The 18,704-nt window shown below is 45.7% G+C and overlaps 1 protein-coding gene across 1 annotated transcript in view; it reads left to right on the top strand.

Annotated features, from left to right (window-relative positions):
- Positions 1-1,676: 1,676 nt before the first annotated feature.
- Positions 1,677-18,704, top strand: part of MMEL1 (membrane metalloendopeptidase like 1) — a 1,408,056-nt gene continuing 1,391,028 nt past the window's right edge. The window contains exon 1 of the mRNA XM_069610215.1: positions 1,677-1,887. Within this exon, the coding sequence (XP_069466316.1) occupies positions 1,709-1,887 (179 nt within the window). The 5' untranslated portion in view covers positions 1,677-1,708. The remainder of the gene's footprint in view (positions 1,888-18,704) is intronic.

Raw genomic sequence — 18,704 nt, 5'->3', positions numbered from 1 at the left:
TTTTCTTTACACATAGAGACTTATAGTCAGATCTATACAGTCAGAGTTGTGTCTTGTCCACAGTGCTGGCAGTTCTTTGGCATCCCACTATTTTACTTTTTACCTCCTTGTAGGCTTTATCGCACAAATCGGGTTCGGTTATTGCATGCCTTTTAGCTCTAGAGGCTGCAAAGGTTAAATGAGGGACTAGATTCTCTATTAGCTTATCAAATTCAAACATTAACTCTAGATCGGAGATATTATTTGTGCCAATAACTGCAAGGTTTTCCAGAATTGCTTCATACATAACTTGCTTGACAAATGGGAAACGAAAGAAGGGTCTGCTTTACTGGTGGTATTGCCATGGATAATACTTTCAAAGGTGGGTCCAAGCTCTTAATGTGTGACCTCATGTGGATGAGACAAGCAAAACCTTTCTAAATCCAACACCCTGCATTTGTAAGCACTTTTGCATTCATCCTTTTTGAGGTCTAGTGTACTGCCTTGGCACCCAAGTGTGTAGTCCTCCCCTGAAGACTATAAGAAATTTATTTATACATGTGAGCAGAAAGTCAGGAAATGGATGCAGAAAGGTAACCTGTCCTGATCTCCCACAGCCTATCAATAATACCAGATGCTCTACGAAACAATCAGAAGTGCCCTTAAGCGTGTCTTGTTTCATATGACATATTGGATTGGTTTCTTCGGGACTATTTCTGAATGAAATTGTTTCTGGGGATCTTCAAGCCCCACTTTAAATATTCCTGGATCCATTTTATTTGCATATCTTAAACAGTGTGTGGTGCATTTTTCAGCATTTTTAATTGTATGGTTCCTCTCTAAGTATTGGTGGTGATTAGATAATACTTTTTATTAATTGTCTGAACTTCTTGTGAATCAGACATTGTTTGTCCTTATAAGTGCATTGATTTTTGAGGGACTATTTTGATTTTCTTTGCACATGAATCCCCATCAGAGAAAGCTACGAGCTCAGCCTGTGCTACCAAATGTAGAGTCAAGGGCACATTTAATGGGTCTGGTTACCCTGCGAGGCATCCCTAACCAGACAGCATTGGGAAACTTGCCAAATTGCCTTGGTAAAATTCAGTGGCAACTCTTCCCACTCCTCTAGCGTTGTGGCTTCCTGGCTTAAACGCTTGCAATGCCTGAACAGCTGTAAAGCTTTGGCGACACGTGCACACACAAGGGGCACACTGCCAGTGCCAATATGCTTCGTTGAATTGAACAATGGGGAATTCACTTGATTTGAATTGGGAGAAAGAGCAGTAGCAAGAAGAGAGGGCTGAGAGAGGTATTGAGCCAGTGCCTGAGAGAGATAGATGGAGATAGAGAGAGAGAGAGACAGAGAGAGAGAGAGAGAGAGAGAGAGAGAGAGCGAGCGTAGAAAAGCGATAGCGTGTTAGAGGGAGAATGAAAAAGTGCGTGGGAGAGAAAGAGCAAAGGGCAAAAGCACGATTGAGAGATTAATATTTCATATAAGATATTTTGGAATTAGTGAAAGGCTGAGAGTGTAGGAGAGAGAACATTTGAGGTACAGAAAAGTTCTAAAAGAGAGGATGGGGGAAGAGAGGCTAGGGGGGAGAGAGAGATAGGGGAAGAGTGAGTGAAAGAGAATGCATTGTCTAAGCAGAGAGAGAATACATGAACAATTGGCGTTTAGGGTAACTAAGAGTGTTAGAGACAGAGAGGAGAGGGGGAGAAGTGGGGGATGCATAATTGCAGCACTTTGGAAATCCCATTTTCCTGGGAGAGCTTTTTAAATAGCTCGGTGCCGCTAATGAACCTTTCATTTGCCACGTGCTCGAAACGTGAAGGTCGGGCTCTCATCTCGGGGACCTCACTCCCCACCTGCCTCGGCGCGGCGGAAGACCTCTTCGGCTGCGGAAGGTAAGAAGCCTGCAATTTACTCTCTCACGCCCCCCGACAACCCAGCAGGTCATTTTCTGCACGCCTCCCCCGCCACCAATAGCATTGTGTCCATCCTTTGATGTTTCAGCCAGAACGTGTTTTTCTTTTCGAAAGGCAATCCAGGCGCTGCTTTGCGAGGGGCAGGTGAAAAACATAACCCTGGCAGACCCACGGCCGCTTCCCATTGGGCGCACAACAGTCTCGTGCTGGTGTTGCTCGGGATAGAACCCGCGAAATAAATCTCGCAGCTTTGCTAGTGCACACATTAAGGTCAGCTATTAGATTTGAATACACCACCTGTATCATCCATGCAGGCTTCGTTCTGACAACAATGTGTAAAGACACCCTCCCGCGCTGAGAGCAGACATCCCCATTGTGAAACAGCACTTCTTCATTCTGGTAGATGCTCTTTCCAAAAGTGGTGTATTGCTGTCACGTTTCCCCAGTGTTTACCAAAAGGGGGATGTATCCAGGGTTCCATGTCACCTGGACACCATTGTTCCACTCCTGATGTTTCAATTGCAAAGCTAATTCTTTCTGCGACTTGTGGTTTCTGTTAACTTCACTTGAATTTATTTAATACGGCAACAGATTCCAAGCATTTGAAAAAAATAGCGAATGCAGCCCAGAAAGGTGTTTCCCCGGCGGCGTGGAACTCCCCGTGCCTACCCCGCCCCCATGTTCACGGACAGTGATCTCTGGAACCCTGTTCTGTGAAACGGATGTATGTTCAAACGCCCAGGCTTTGATTAAATATCAACTGACCCACCAATGGTTGTGCCGATAGACATCTGACCCAACTCCCGGCCATCGATGCGGATAACTCGAGACAGGGGTTGACGAGCACAGTTTCAGCACATAAACAATTTGAACTCGCGAAGGATTAAAAAACGCTTGGCTGGCGACAATTAATTACCGCGGGGGATTGTGCGCTGCAAAACGCGGCAGCTCTGCAGTGCGTTTACCTCATGCATTATATAGTAGCCTGCGGTGCTAAACCTTGTCCTATTTTTAAAACCGGTCAGGACTCTCGGGGCAAAATCGATCGCTACGAGGCAGGGCGCATTACGCCTCTTCGAGCACTTTTAAAAAGACTCTATCCGAGCAAGGTACACCGAATTTTGCATTTTAATCGTGTGCTTTTGGATTGGAAGTGAGTTGTAAGCTTTTGGAATGTGCTATAAAGACGACTTGCACGGTTACTGCTTTCAACATTAATTTCAGGGACGGCGTCGGGGCCTTTCGAATGTTCAATTGAAAGGGCCCCGAGCCGCAGTGCGGCCCCTAGCAGCTGCCCCGATGTTGCCAGCCAGCAGTATTATAACACGCCAATACATTCCTTTATACATTTCGATTTAGTTGAAAGTGGTATGAGGAAGGTGGGGTGGGGTGGGGCCGAGTTAAATATGCATTTTGCAGCACATGCATACAATCTGTGTTTGCGCAGCCCTTATGACCATCACTTCCCTTGGGCTATACAGAAGTATTATCAACTCTTTAACAATGGTTCCTCCGCATCAGCCCCTTGCTGACAAACAATGCTTTGAAGCTTTTCGGTGGACATTTTAATGTTTCAGAATCTCACTGTCTGGCCTTCTCATTACAATCAGTGGCTATTAAACTTATCTGTGTCGCCATTGTAATGTATGCACCCCAAAGGTGTCTTAGGCTGTTTTCGCTCTAAACAATTGAATTTCAATTGGAGGAGGGGGTATATGATTGACCTTGTAATTAATGTATTTATTTATTTATTTAGGCATTTAAATGAGCTCAGCAAGCCCAAAGTCGTCTAGACACTGGTTACAGTGAGACAGGAGAGAAAAGTAGGACGGGGAGCAGACACAGGGGATATGGGAAGAGAGTCTTAGTGGAAGAGGTAGGTTTTGAGCATCTTTCTGAAGCTGCTATAGGATGGCTCGTCACAGAGGGGGCCAGTGAGATCTTTCGAGAGTGCAGGGGCCCAGACTCGACGCTGTCCTCCCCCTTTTTGCAGTTGAATCTGGGGGTCACAAGGCAGTGTTTTTAGGACGTGCGTTGTGGCCTCGTTGTTGAATGTCTTGAGATGTTTGTTGCCAGGTCGGAGGGGGGCGTAGTTGGAGAGGCAGCGGTGTGTGATGGATAAGATCTTGAAGTTGATCCGATCCTTAACCGGGAGCCAGTGAGGAGATCTGACATCCGGTATGTGGTCATGCTTTCCGATGTCAAGTGCCGCTCTCAGTGCATCGCTTTGGATGCAATGCAATGCACTGTGATTTTGTATAGCGTAGCTTCTGCTACTTTGCCTGCCTCTTGGCACATGGTTTTGGAAGAGTCAGGTGAGGGGAGGAAAAGGTCAGCAGGAAAGGGAGCGTCACCTGTGGCACTTTTGGTGTTGATGGGTGCAAGCAGGAAGAATCAGACTCCTGTGTGCTGTATGTTTCTAGGGGGGTTCTTAGTAGTGACACTTGGGGTATCTGTCTATCTGAAGAGGAGGACCCAGCTGTTGGTAACCAAGTTTATTTGTTACCAGTGCAGGTATATTAGGAGAGTGTTTAGTCTAAAGGTTGAGGATACGTGGTTAGTTAGTGTAAGACTATTGAAATCTGCAGAGAGAGCTCTCCACATCTCTGCTGGGATTAGTGAGGTGGTGAGAATCCATACATCTTGTGAACAGGTGAGATGAGGAAAAGGTGAGCAGGCTAGGGTGGGTGTCCTGTGCCAATTGCATTTATCAGCAAAGGAAGTCTAGCCAGCCCTGCCTTTGTATGGTTATGATGATGATAGAACGGTCATGTTTCCTGTTTTCCTTGGGTGTACCTAGTAATCGCTCTTGGCGAGGTCAACCAGTTTAGAGGCAAAACCATCTTTTTACTCTATGCATTTTACCAGAAGCAGTCATTAGCCTTCTACCCTTCCTCATCGTCCCAACCTCATCTATCCCTCTATCGTTGAACCCTCCAATTTCATCAATATTGCCCTCTGGAACGCAAGATCCCTCTTCACCAAGACTGCAGCTGTTCTGTACATGTTTTTGTGACTCAACCTCCAATTCCTCTACATATCAGAAACTTGGATCCCCCTTTACAACTCTACTGTACCTGCTTCCCTTACCACCTCGTCCTCCTCCTTCTCTCATGTCTTCCGCCCTTCTGGCCGCGTTGGTGACATTGGTCTCCTCTATCACCCTAATTGTCACTCTTCCCCCTCTCCAACGTCTCTTCCTGTCTTCCCTTCCTTTGAATATCTGTACAAATCTTTTATTTCCCCTCACGCTTTAACCTTTCTAATTATCTACACACCGCCTGGCCCCCTCTCCTCCTTCTATGATGACCTTGATCACATCCTTTCCTTCATCTCACCCTTCCCCTTCCCCCTTACAGTACTCGGTGACTTCAACCTTCTCACCTCCCGTCTTCCCATCAACTATCCCCTCTTCTTTCCATTCTCGACTCCTACCTTCTCACTCCCCTCCCTACTTATCCTACTCATTGTTCGGGCTCCACTCTTGATTTTATCTTTATCTCCACCTTCTCCTCCTCCCCAGTCTCTATCCTTCCCTACTATCTTTCTGACCATGCCTTGCTTTCTTTCTCCCTCACTCCCCCTCTCTCTCCATCCACTCCCTCCTCTTCCCCCATTTCCTTCTCTCGACAGGCTCTCTGTAACTTTAGTTCTTCTCTTTTCCTCGATACCTGCGCTTCCTCCCTCCCCCCTCTTTCTGATTTCTCCTCTCTAAGATAATGAAGCATTATCCTCTCGGTCCTCCTCTATCTCCTCCAGTCTCGATCAACTTTACCCTCTCTCCTCTTTCTGCCCTACCCGCAAACCCTCTCAACCCTGGCTTTCCCCTCACCTTCTGTCTATTTGCTGCCTCTTCCACCGCCTTGAGCAACGCTGGCTCAAGCTCTGCTCGCTTGCCAATCAACCCACCTATTTCTCTTACCACTCCCTTTATGACTCCTGCCTTAGCCTAGCTAAGCATTCCTACTACTCTAACCTCCTCCAATCCCAATCCTCCCATCCTCATCATATCTTTCAGACCCTATCTCGTCTTCTCTCCCCCCTACTCCTGACCACTCCACTACCCCTCCCCTTCTGATTTCGCAGACTTTTTCTCTTCAAAGATACTCACACTACGCCAAAACATTCTTCGCTCCCCTTCTTACTCCCCTCCTCCCCCTCTCTCACCACCCCTTCCTCTAACCTGTTTAACTTCTCCCCTATTACTCCTTCCGATGTTTCCCTCATTCTGTACAAAACTCACCCTATTGCTGCCCCCTCTGATCCCCTCCCCACGCCACTGATTTCTAAAATCTACCCTCTTCTCATTCCTTAATTCACCCCCTTCTTCAACATCTGTCTGTCCTCTGCCACCTTACCTTCCAGCTTCAAACATGCTACTATCATCCATATACTGAAAAAACCCTCTGCTAACCCCCTACTTGCTTCCAACTTTCGTTGAATCTCTCTTCAACCATTCCTTTCTAAGCTTCTTGAATGCTTAGTCTACTCTCAACTCTCAGCTTTTGTTTCCAATCTCTTTCTTCTCCCCCCTTCTCAATTCGGATTCTGCCCTAAACACTCCACTGAAATTGCCTTCACCTCCGTTCTCAGCTCCCTCCTTACCTCTCGCTACTCTAAGCAATCCTATGCCCTCGTCCTCCTTGATCTCTCTGCTACCTTTGATACCGTTGATCACCACTTACTCCTCAACACTCTTTCTTCCTTTGGTCTTAAAAGTTCTGTTTTCAACTGGCTCTCCTCCTACCTTTCCAACCATTCTTTTGCTGTCACTTGGGGCAGTCATACCTCCACTACTCTACTCCTGGACTTTGGTGTTCCCCAAGGCTCTGTACTTGGCCCTTTCCTTTTCTCACTTTACACTTCCCTTCTTTCCCCTATCATATCTTCCTTCGGTATCTCTCACCATTTCTATGCTGATGACACCCAGCTTTTTCTCTCTTTCTCTTTTTTCACTCCTGACATCCACCTTAATCTTTCTTCCTGTTTCATTGCTATCAAAAACTGGATGTCATCCCACTTTCTCTCCCTCAACACTGATAAGACTGAAGTCTTATTATTTCCCTCCAACACGCTTCCTCCTCCCTCTCCCCCTCCTTTTATTCTCTTTCCCCCTACTAATCTCCCCATCTCTGCCTCTGCCTGCAATCTTGGCCTCCACTTCGACTCCACCCTCTCCTTTACACACCACATTTATCTTACCTCCCGCGCCTGTTGCTACCACCTCTTCAATGTTCATAAAATCTGTTCCTCCCTCACCTTCCATGCCACTAAACTATTAATCTCTTCCCTCATCTTATCTCGTCTTTTCCATTGCTCTTCTCTTCTCTTCTCTTTGCCCTCCCTGCCTCTCGTCTTGCTCACCTCAAATCCCTGCATCACTCCGCTATCCGTACCGTTTGCCTTCTCTCTCCTCACGATTCCATTTCCTCATCGCTATCTTATCTTGGCTGGCTTCCCTTTCACTCTCAACTTAAATTTACCTTCCTATGTCTCGTCTTTAAATCTCTTCATGATCTCACCCCCCCTACCTTTCCTCTCTCCTCTCGTTCTACGCTCCCTCACGCTCCCTCCACTCTGCTGATCTCTTCCTACTCACTGTTCCTCCGTCTCTGTGTGCCTCTTCTCGTTTCCGATCCTTTCATCTCCTTGCCCTCCTATACTGGAACTCTCTACCTATCACTATCCACTCCATTTCGTCTTACTCCTCCTTCCGCTCTTCCTTGAATCTCATCTTCTTCATCCCCTGTTGTGTTACCCTCATTACTTCCCTCTTACTCTTCTTCTGTTCTGTTTCTCTTTTATAGTCCCTGGTAAATTGTTCTACATATTGTTTTCGAAGGTTTGTCTTATGTTTTGCTATTATGCCTCAAATGTATTCTAATGTATTCTTGTTGTTGCATAAAGCGCTTTATAAAATTTAATAAATACAAATACAAATTTGAATAAGTGAGTTTTAATGTTCCTGGCAGAATAGAAAAACCCTATTCCACAACTTGTTCCCGAACAAGTCTCTCAGGCTTGATGCAGTAATTTAATGATGAAAGCAGCCATGTTCCTGCCAACATGAGTAATCAATCCATACTTAGTCGCGCTCCAACTGCTCACCCTTCACATAGTTTGCATATTCTGACTCTGGAGGAGCTCTGCCTCAGCTGCACCAAAGCCCATTTGATTTTAAACCCTCAGTAGAAGGAACTATAGAGATAATCAGAAACCTGAAATGTACACATTTCCCAGGAGTCTCATGTCCAACCAAAGAAGTACAAGAGTGTGTAGTGGCAATGGCTACATGTATCACTAACTTTAGAAATACTTTTTACGTTTTACATTTTACACAACATTTGAGCCTTTGGCTTCCAGAATTTTCCTATGTAGAGCTGGAATGCCTCTACTTTAAACACCCTGTTTGGACCTTTTGAGTTATTGTACTTTTTATGCCTATTACGAGTGTCCCACACTCATGAAAACCGGGGTGGTGTATAGGGATAAATAACAGGTGAGATGGGATTGGGGGGACCCCCCCCAAATAAAGTGATGATTTTTTACGGCAAACATTTTTCAGCAAAAAGTGCAGCAAAAAAAATAAAACGGGCATAGAATGAACATGGAACCAGCCAATCATGGTTTTGCCCCATTGGAAGCCAGCTTTGTTTCATATTAATAAAGATCAATGATTACAGATCCTGGAAAAAAGAGGGGCTGGTGCTCTTATGAACCCACCCTTCTCAGTACCCTACAAGACCCCTCACCTCCCGCTTCTGCTTTTCTGCACAAGGGTGGTAATGGGGCTGTTAGAGATGCCAGACACTTGGCGTAGGTAGTTTCTAACTAAAATAATTATTGGAGTCAAAACAGAGTTGAAAGCATTAGAGGCTATGTCTGTGGATTGGGGAGTCACACTGGCGTCCAATCTGCAGCCCCTGCTTTATTTTTTTAACATGGTAAGCCTCTGTATGGTTAAGCTAGGGCACAGTGTGTGGTACTCCAGAAGTACTCAGATAATACACTGATCGTCTTTTAATGTATGATTCCAAAGGTTATTTAGCACCGTGGAGACTTGTGTGGTGAACACACTGGCTTAGACTCAACCAGTCTAAACTGTTACTAGTTTCCCATAAACATGCAGCAACTAGAATTAAAGTGGTGTAACACTAGTTCTTGATTTTTCAGGGCACTTGCTTCATCTTTTCAATTAAGACACTGGGAATGTTAATGGGTTTCAACCATCCATGAATGTCCAGAATAGTTTCTTCATCAGCTCCAAAAACAACAGATTCCTGAAGAAAGTGAAAATCTCTACTACCCAAATTCCAATGTGACACATATGCAAGACCTATAGGTGTTGCCAAGGAAGATTATTGTAATGCTCTTTTCCTTGGCACTTACGCCGGAGCCTTCAGATATGTAATGCGGTACAACGTTGTTACATTGACAGTCTTTTTTCTGTTTTTTAGCCAAATTCGTTTTTTTCAAAAACACGTGTTGAAAAATATATAGGGTAGTGGGTAAGGTAGGAGTAGGGGGTAGGGAATAATGTTACATTAATAGGGCAGCGGGAATGGCGATGACCCCCAAAATCCCCCCAAAAATGTTCAAATAGTTTTTTCGGAAAAAAACGTTACAGTCAAAAACAAAACTTAGAACAAAAGACTGTCGTTGTAATAATATATAACCATGTTATGTAATGTCGTTGGCATTTGTGAAGTGCCATACACTATTGGTATGGTCTTGGGGGACCGAAGTCGAAGTATGGGAAAATTCCTCAGAGAGAGATAGAGTGCGTGTGTGCACTTGGCCAGTATTAGGTGCGGTAGGGGCAGACAAGTCCCTGCTAGTCACCCATGTTGAACAGGTATATGAGTGGGGGAGGCGAGGTTGCCCCGAGAATATGTGAGAGATACAATATGTGTGCAGCTAGGCCGAATTTTATCGTGGGGGATTGCTGTGTTCTCGTGCCTGAGGTGTTGTGCAAAGTATGTGAAGCAGGGTAGACATTGTGTGGGCAGCAAGACCGAAATGTATCAAGGGGGATATTAGAAAATATCGAGGACTCCCAAACGTATTCATCTGAGTTGATAATTGGTTACGAATAAGAACCAGGAGCTGAAGTAAAACTTTGTACATGTCAAGATTCTTCACGGAATGGCCCCCTGGTGTCTTCGGGATTGTCTTAAGTGGCTGTCCGCAACCAGAGATCTCCATTCAAAGAATCAGTGCATCATAGCCATTCGGCAAACAAAGAGTCTACAAGTAAATGCTGGAACGTCCTTCCAGAAGAGCTGCAGTGATGTCCATTGTGTTGCCTCTAAGCACTTTGATACCTTTCGAGTCATTAGCACATAACGCAAATACCTGAATAAATAAACTAAATAGATTGATGGCTAATGTTGAAGGTAGTGGGCAAAACCTATTGGAGAGGGTACTGACAATCTCTGCCATTGGGAAACATATGAATGTGTGATGGCATACCCGTTCTCTGAGCTATTCCTTTGCCACTACACTTTGTTTAAGAATGAACGTGCTGTACTCTCTGATTTCCCTCAGGGTGAATGAACTAGGTGCTGCCATGGAGCAGTAGTATGTAAGAGTGCAACTGGAGCAGGTATTGCCAAGTGCTGAGATGATAAGCATCGAATGTGTGCAACCGCTTTAAGCTTGTGAGATAAGTGAATCACTTTGAATTTCAGTGGGAAGGGAGCAACAGGACACAGAGTTGTGGGAGGAGTGTGGCAGAAATCAGTGCCTGCTCGAGGTGCGCTCAGGGGGTGCGGCCGCACAAGGGCGCCCCCCCCTCACGTAGCAAATACAGGGCGTCTTTCCTCCAGTTTACATGACACTGAGCTGGAGGCTCCAGCTCAGTGTCATGTAAACTTAAGTATCGTCTGACTCGGCGCCTATTAAAGAATCATGCCGACCCCTTACACACACTTTACAAGAACAGCAGGAGGCTCGTTCATGTTGTTCGGCTGACACAATCAAGAACACATATCAGCTGAACAGCAGAACTGAGCCCCTTGCATCTTCATATCTAAAGCCTGGAGGGAGGTGAGGGCAGGGCACGCCGAAACATCTTACACAGGGAGCTGGCAGACCTGGGGCCACCTTGGCAGAAATAGTATTTTCTTTAAAAACGAATCTTACCTTAACAGCAATACCTCATGCTGTTATTCTGGCTAACTTCCTCAAACCAGAGGCTGGCATTGCTGCATTATCAACATAGCCTCTAGATAGCAATCAGGAATTATAGAAATGCATCAGAAAGAACTGTTATAGTTTTGTGTGTCGAAGCCACTCACGTACAGGTGCAAAACCATTGCTAATGACCTACAGCACCTTGCATCATCGTACCCACCCTCTGCGATAGTGATGGAGTTATCCTCAAACCCAGGTGCTGCTTATGCACTTATTTTGATCTTGTGTACAGTGCAAAAAGCCACTTCAGATTATTATAATGTTAACCGGTTGGGTGGTAGCAAGATTTAGTGGATCAAGAATAACAGTGAAGTGATAATTCTCCACTGGGTTCCCTGGTGCTGCACTTCCCCCCACTAGTGGATTATTAAGCTCCTTAGCCTTAGGTATACTGTCTTTTCACCTAAAGATTTTTCATCAAGAGCTTTTTCACCGAAAAATGTTAATTGAAAGATTTTTTAATCGAAAAAATATTTGACTGAATTTATTTAAACCTAAACTATAGGCATTTATGTTTGGGCAGGGTAAAGGATTACATTTTGGAAACAGGGTTTTGTGGGGGGAGGGTGCACCCCCAATAAAAATGTAAAAAAAATATTTGGGATGATGGGGTGCTTTCTCTTTTTTTTTAAAACATATTTTTATTGTTTTCATAGATAGTACAAAAGTAAACAATCCCCAACCTTCCCATCCCACCCCCCCCACCCACCCCGTTCGGAAGAGAAGTCCTTGTTCAAATGTCCTCGGTATCGATTAAGAAGTGAAAAAGTCCATTATTTTTATGTAGTGCGGGCACCACTGTGCTATATAGTCTGATTGGAGATATTCTAGTACCCCTCCCCATTCTTTTGTGAAGGCGCCTTGTGTTCCTTGGAGATTGTGTGTTATCTTTTCCATGGTCATTTGGGACCAGACCTTATATAACCAAGTGTGTAGCAATGGTGGATCTTTCTTCTTCCATCCCTGTGCGATCGTGGCCCAGGCCGCTATGACTAGGCCCATGAGACTCCTCCAATGCGCCTTAGTGAGTGTTTTGGCCTGATGCCTTTTAAATTCGCAAAGCCAGAGTTTTTCTGGAAATCTTTCCGCTTCTGGATATATCTTTTTCAGTTCGGATATTACTTCTGTCCAGAAGCCTTTGACCTTTGGGCAGTCCCACCAAATGTGTCTCCACGTGCCTACGTCTGTGCAGCCTCTCCAGCAACGGTTTGATGTGTGTGGGAACATGCTATATAGCCTCTCTGGGGTGTAGTACCATTGTGTAATCATTTTAATCCACATTTCTCTGGTTTGGGCAGCTCGGGTTAATTTGGGGATATCGGCCCATAGCGACTGCCACTGTTGTGGTGTGATGTCCTCTCCCAGTGTTTTTTCCCATTTTTTCATATATGCCCACTTTATGTCTTCCTCCTGCGTATTTATGAACTTGTAGAGAGTGGAGACTAGTTTTTTGTCTCCTGAGTTGGTAAGGAGAAACTTTTCAAAGGCGGTAAGTTCCCTCGTCGCTCCGTGTGTTATCTCGGGTGAGGACAGCCAGTGTCTGAGCTGTTCATATTTATATCTATCCGCATTTGTGAGGTTCCATAGTGTTTTGCAGTCGGCGAAAGATCTCAGCTCCCTGTCCAGGAACATTTCCCCTATTTTTCTACAACCAGCTTCCTCCCAGTTCTCGTATGCGCCGTGCTCTGTCCCTGGTGGGAATTGTGGATTCCTGCAGATTGGAGTGGAACGGGGCCGGAGCAGTGGTAATGTGGCCTTCATGATCTCGCTGATGCGCAGGTTCGGGTGCCTATGCTGCTTTGATTTCCACAACAAGGCCTCCAAAAGTGTTCTTGCGACCGCTCTGTCCTGGGTCACCCAGATCGTTCGCTGATTGTCTCCCAGCCATTCTTTTAGGATCCAAAGTTGTGCTGCTTGGTAGTAGTTCTTAAAGTGAGGGAGCGCCAGGCCCCCCTCTTTGGTGTGAGACGTGAGAACTGATCTGGCTACTCTGGGGGGTTTCCTATTCCAAATGAATGACGAGACTGACTTTGCCAGTGCCCTGAAAAAGGAATCTGGGATCACGATCGGGAGGGATTGGAAGTGATATAGCAGTTTAGGGAGGATGTTCATTTTATCGATTTGGATTCTTCCCCACCAAGAGATATTTAGGGGACACCACCGCTCTATCTCTTTTTGTATTCTTGCCAGGAGTTGGGGGTAGTTTCTTTTATATAGTGCCTCTACCTTCTGTGTGAGAGTTATACCCAGATATTTTATGCCTTCCTCTGTGACTTTTAGGCCAAATTGCCCTGCTTCTCTATTCAGTGTTTCTCTGTTCCCGGTTAGGAGTAAAATTTCTGACTTTTTTTTGTTTATTTTTAGGCCCGATATGTCCCTGAATGACTCAAGTAGGTGGAATGCCGCGGGGATGGACTGGGATGGGATTTCGAGTGCCAGTAACATGTCATCTGCGTAGGCAATTACCTTATGTTGTTTACCCGCCATCTCGATTCCCCTGATTTGGTCCGATTCTCTAATTTTAATCAGTAGTGGTTCTAGGAACAGCGCATATAGGAGTGGCGATAGAGGGCAGTCTTGTTTCGTTCCCCTAGAGATTTCCACCCTCTCTGTGACTACCCCATTTACCGCTATTCTAGCCCATGGGGAGGAGTAGTTGGCCTTGATCATATTAATATATTGGTTCCCGAATCCCATATGTGCCATGGTTTTGAAGAGCATTGACCACTCTACCCGGTCAAAGGCTTTTTCTGCATCTAAAGATAGTAGAACTGCAGGGGTGAGGGATATGCTAATTTTTTCTGTTAGATGAACTAGCCTTCTCGTGTTGTCGTGTGTCTGCCTCCCTGGTATGAATCCCGATTGATCCGGTTTGATTAAGGAGGGAAGCAGTGGGGAAAGCCTGGCAGCCAGGATTTTTTTGTATATTTTTGAGTCTAGATTGATCAGGGAAATCGGTCTGTATGAGCCTGGGAGGGTGGGGTCTTTCCCTTGTTTGTGGAACACCAGTATTTTAGCTTCATTCATGGATGGGGTAGTATTCCCACTATCTCTAAAGGTTTTTAGCAGTCTAGTGAGGAAGGGGGTGAGGAGGTCTTCATATTTTTTGTAAAATGGGGCTGTAAAGCCATCCGGGCCTGGCGCTTTGTTGAGTGGGAGATCTTTTATTGCCTTTTTCACTTCATTTTCCGTTATCTGGGCCTCAAGTTCCGTTCTGGCCTTTTCTGGCCTTTTCTGGTATTTTTTGGAAGGGGATCGATGTCAGAAATCTGTTTTGGTCTGCCTCATCTGGGTGTTCAGTAGCATAAAGGCTGAACGTGTCCCCTATATCTTCGGCGCGCCAGCAAATCTCCTTGTGCATTTTTAATGTTCCGGATGGTCATTGTTTTTCGTTTTGACGAGAGTAATCGGGCTAGATATCGGTCTGCCTTATTTGCTTTTATATAGTATCTCTGTTTGAGGTATAAGAGGGATCTCTGGGCTTTCTTGCTACGGAGGAGTTGAAGTTGCCCCTCTGTGTGTTTAAGTGACCTTTTTAAGTTCCTGGTGGGGTTTGCCAGTAGTTCTTCCCGGATTTTGGACAGCTTCTTTTCCAGTTCAGTTTCCCACTGCTGTGATTGTTTATCCCTCGCTGCTTTGAGGGCTATTAAGTGGCGCCTGATTACTGCCTTGAACGCCTCCCACACCGTGCTCAGGGCAGTCTCCCCTGTATCGTTATGTTCGAAGAATTCTGTGATCTTGTCCCTAATGGATTCTCCCATCACTGGGTCTGACAGTATCTCCTGTGGGAGTTGCCACCTCCAAATTCCGTTCTCTTTCTTTGGGGTCGACAGATCCATCCAGAGGGGTGTGTGGTCTGACAGAGAGATGGGTCCCAGCTCCATGTTTTGTATTGTACCTAAATTCCCCACTGACACCCAAAAGTAGGAAATTCTTGACATCGTATTGTGGATGTGTGAGTAATATGTGTATCCCCTGGTTTGACCTTTGTGTTCTCGGCATGCATCGCACAATGCCATACCCTCCATCCGCCGTTTAAGTTGTTCCGACGGGGCGCCTTGGTGGTGGGGCCCACCCGGGCTCCTGTCAATCTGAGGATGCCAGGCCATATAAAAGTCCCCTCCTATGATTATTTCACCTTTCGCATACTCCTCCAGCCTCCCCATCGTGTCTCTCAGGAAGCCATCTTGGCCCGTGTTTGGGGCATATACGGAGGCTAGTGTCATTGTGGCATTGTGGAGTTTGATATTGGCAAAGGCAAACCTTCCTTCTTTGTCGGAAAGCTTGTCGATTAGGCTTGCTTCCAGACCCTCCTTAACTACAATCATCACCCCTGTTCTCTTCTCCGCTGCGTTGGATTGTGCCAATATTTCATAGCCTCTGAGGCGAATTTTCCCCCTATCCTGTGCTTTGATGTGTGTCTCCTGGAGCAGTAGTACTTCAGCCTTTTCCTTCCTTAACATGTTCTCCACTTTTTTCCGTTTCACGGGGGAGTTCAGACCCCTTACATTTAAGGTTACGAATCTTATCTTTCCCATTTCAGATGCCCTTTCTGGGTGCTCCTTTTGCCCGAGTTGAACATTCCTCACTCTCTTCCGGAACGGCGCCCCACCCACCCCTCCCCCCCAAACTGTAAGATTGTCCCCAACCATTAACTTTATTCCAACTTGTGCTCCCGAGGAGGGCCCGGCAGGGGTGGACTGGCCTATAGGGAACTCTGGAGATTTCCCGGTGGGCCTCTCCACCCTGGGCATAATTTCTGTGGTATTTTCAAATTTTCTCATAGGAAAAGCATTGGGCTTGCTGAAAATGTGTCATATGGGGCCACTTTGAACTTTATTTCCAGGGCCTCTTTTGGTCCCCAGTACTTATTTCCAGGGCCTTTTTTAGTTCCCAGTCCAGCCCTGGGGCCCGGGTACCTAAGGTAGCTCTGGCGTTCCGCCTATCGCTCCCTGCCCTCTGTAGACTCGAGGCTAACATTGTAGGGAGTCCTAAACCCCACGTCATCCCTTGGCCTTGATGTAAGTCGTTCCGGTTCCACACCGGGCCTACTGAGTCTGTTCAGTCCGAATTCCATCATTAGGTACTGATCCGCATAGAATGTTCAGCCTCTGGGCACCGAGTATCTTGAGCTGTGGATTCACGTCCTTCCGATTGTTTTATTTGACACTTCCATTCCCCTTCCTTGCCGTTTCCTTTTCTGGCGGACCCATTCCCATCCCCCTGGTCTGCTCTGCTGCTCCCCCTTCTTTTTTTCGTTTTTGGTCGATGGCTCATCTGTCTGGATATCCATGATGCTCAGCCCCTCTTCCATGGTGGTCACCCCCCTTTGCTGACCCTCCCAGTCGAACAGTAGACCGAAAGGGAATGTCCATTTATATTTTATCTCTCTCTTGACCAGTTCCCGAGTGAGTGGGGCAATTTCTCTTCTTTTCTGGAGTGTTGTGGCAGATAGGTCTTGAAACAGCTGAATTTCCACCCCGTTCATCCTGATTTGTTCTAGCTGCCTCGCTCTCCGTAGTATGAGTTATTTTTGCGGGTAGGAGGATAGAGCTGCCAACACGTCTCTGGGTCTCTCCCCTAGTGCCCCGGTGCGCTTTGGGCCCACTCTATGGATGCGGTCTATCCCCACTGCCTCCGAGTCTTGTGCTTCTATGATATCTCTGAAGACCTCCTGCACCGCTTTCCTTAGATCCCTGTCCGTGACCGATTCTGGCATATTTTTAATGCGTATGTTCGATCTGCGGGACCTATTTTCTAGGTCCTCGCACTGTATTTCCAGGTTGTGGGTCAAGCGGACAAGGTGCTCTTGAGTTTCGCAGTTTTGTAGAGCCTCCTCTTCTGCGTTTTGCACTATTTTTTCCAGGGTATCTGTCCTTTCTTCCAGGTTCGCAATGTCGTGTTTAACATCATGGATTGCCTGCTGCATGTCGTGTTTAATTGCGGCGAATTGGTCCTGGACTGTCGACATGAGCTTGTCTTGTAGTTCTTTAAACCAGGAGTGCATATCTTCTTTTGTTGGGGGTAGGTCGCTGGGGGCGATGAGGCCCGCTTCCGACGCCAATGTAATGATTTCCTGGCTTGAGTTATATATGTTCTCTACAACCAAGACCAGTTACCTTGTGTACTGTTTAAGTTAACTAATGTCTCCTTTGCCTATTCCCAATAGTAGTGTGACACAATAATCTATTTTAGCACCCACTACAGTCATTGCAATACTAACATGACTCGGCTCTGACAAGAAGGGCGTAATTGACATAAAGACCTGATATAATAGTCATCGGTAGAATCCAATTTATTGACATGTGCGTTCATGTTCATTGTTTGATCCAAATGAATTCCAAGAGTTTTTACTTCATGTAGGGTAGCAATGGACCAACCTGCAATGATAATATTCTCATAATCAGAACTAAGTTTGTTCGTTCTTGCAGCTGGGCCTTTAACCATTAGCTCTGCTTTTGTATCATGGCGGGCCAGACCATTCTTAAGCATCCAATTCTGAATGAGGGGGAACACTCCATTAATGACCTCTCTGTCTTCTTTATAATCATAAGACACTGAGTGCCGTCAGCATAATTTGTATATATTATATCCCTTTTGTGTCCAGATGCTCAAATAATGGTTTAGTGTAGAAATTATAAAGAGAGAGAGAAAGGCATGTGTTCTGTGGCACCCCAAATGAAACACCAATGGCATCTGCTTGAGCACTGCCCGCTATACACTCTCGCAGTTCGATTGATTAAAAATGATTTAACCCATGCAGCAGCAGTGCCACAGCATTGTGCAGTTTGTGATAGCCTTCTGACCAAGATGTCATGGTCCACTAAATCGAACGCAGGTGATCGATCCAATAACATCTGAAGCGCAATTGTTCCCTTCTCCGTAAAATGCAGATTGTTGGCCTTTACATTGTGGGATGTTTTTACCCATGCATCCAAGCCCTACAATAAAACTGTGCAGTACTGGCATGGAAAACATCATGATGGCCAGAACTCCCCAGAGAGTGCACAGGGAAAACATGAAGAATAGGCTGCCACCCATTTTTGCCTATGTTGTGAGCACAGGAGGGCACTGCCTAAAACCACCATTGGGCTACACACACAGTAGCCTGAAACCATTGGGAATGGCAATGCTGATTGAAAAAAAAAAGCAACTCAGAACTGTGGGGAATTCATTTTCTTAATCCCAAAAATGGTTGCATTACCAGTACTCACCACTATCAGAAAGCCGGCGTTTTAAAACCACCAGACTTTTGTGTAAAACTCAACAAATGAAACAAAACCAGACCAAGGAAAGACTTGCTAAGAGGTGGATTCAATGTAAAACTATATTCTGAAATGACTTGAAGGAAGTAATTATTTAATGTATATGTAAAAATTGTCAGTTTGATTTGAATGTAGAAAACTGGGAACAAAAAGTGACATTTAGCTGAAACCTGGCTTAATGAAACTGGATTCTGCCTGACAACTACCCCCGACAGGAGCTGAAACCTGCTCAGCCACTCCCCTTGCCAAAAGGAGTTGTCACCTCTCTGATTAGATTAGGGGTGGAGCAGCTGGGGACTACAGGGAGTTGAACAAAGGCCTGTCCTGGACTCAGGC

This window comes from Ambystoma mexicanum, chromosome 8, assembly GCF_040938575.1.
Source record: "Ambystoma mexicanum isolate Mex_15411 chromosome 8, UKY_AmexF1_1, whole genome shotgun sequence".
In the NCBI taxonomy this organism is placed as follows: Eukaryota; Metazoa; Chordata; class Amphibia; order Caudata; family Ambystomatidae; genus Ambystoma; species Ambystoma mexicanum.
Note: the sequence above shows the minus strand (reverse complement) of the source record. Positions and strands in the feature narration are given on the sequence as shown.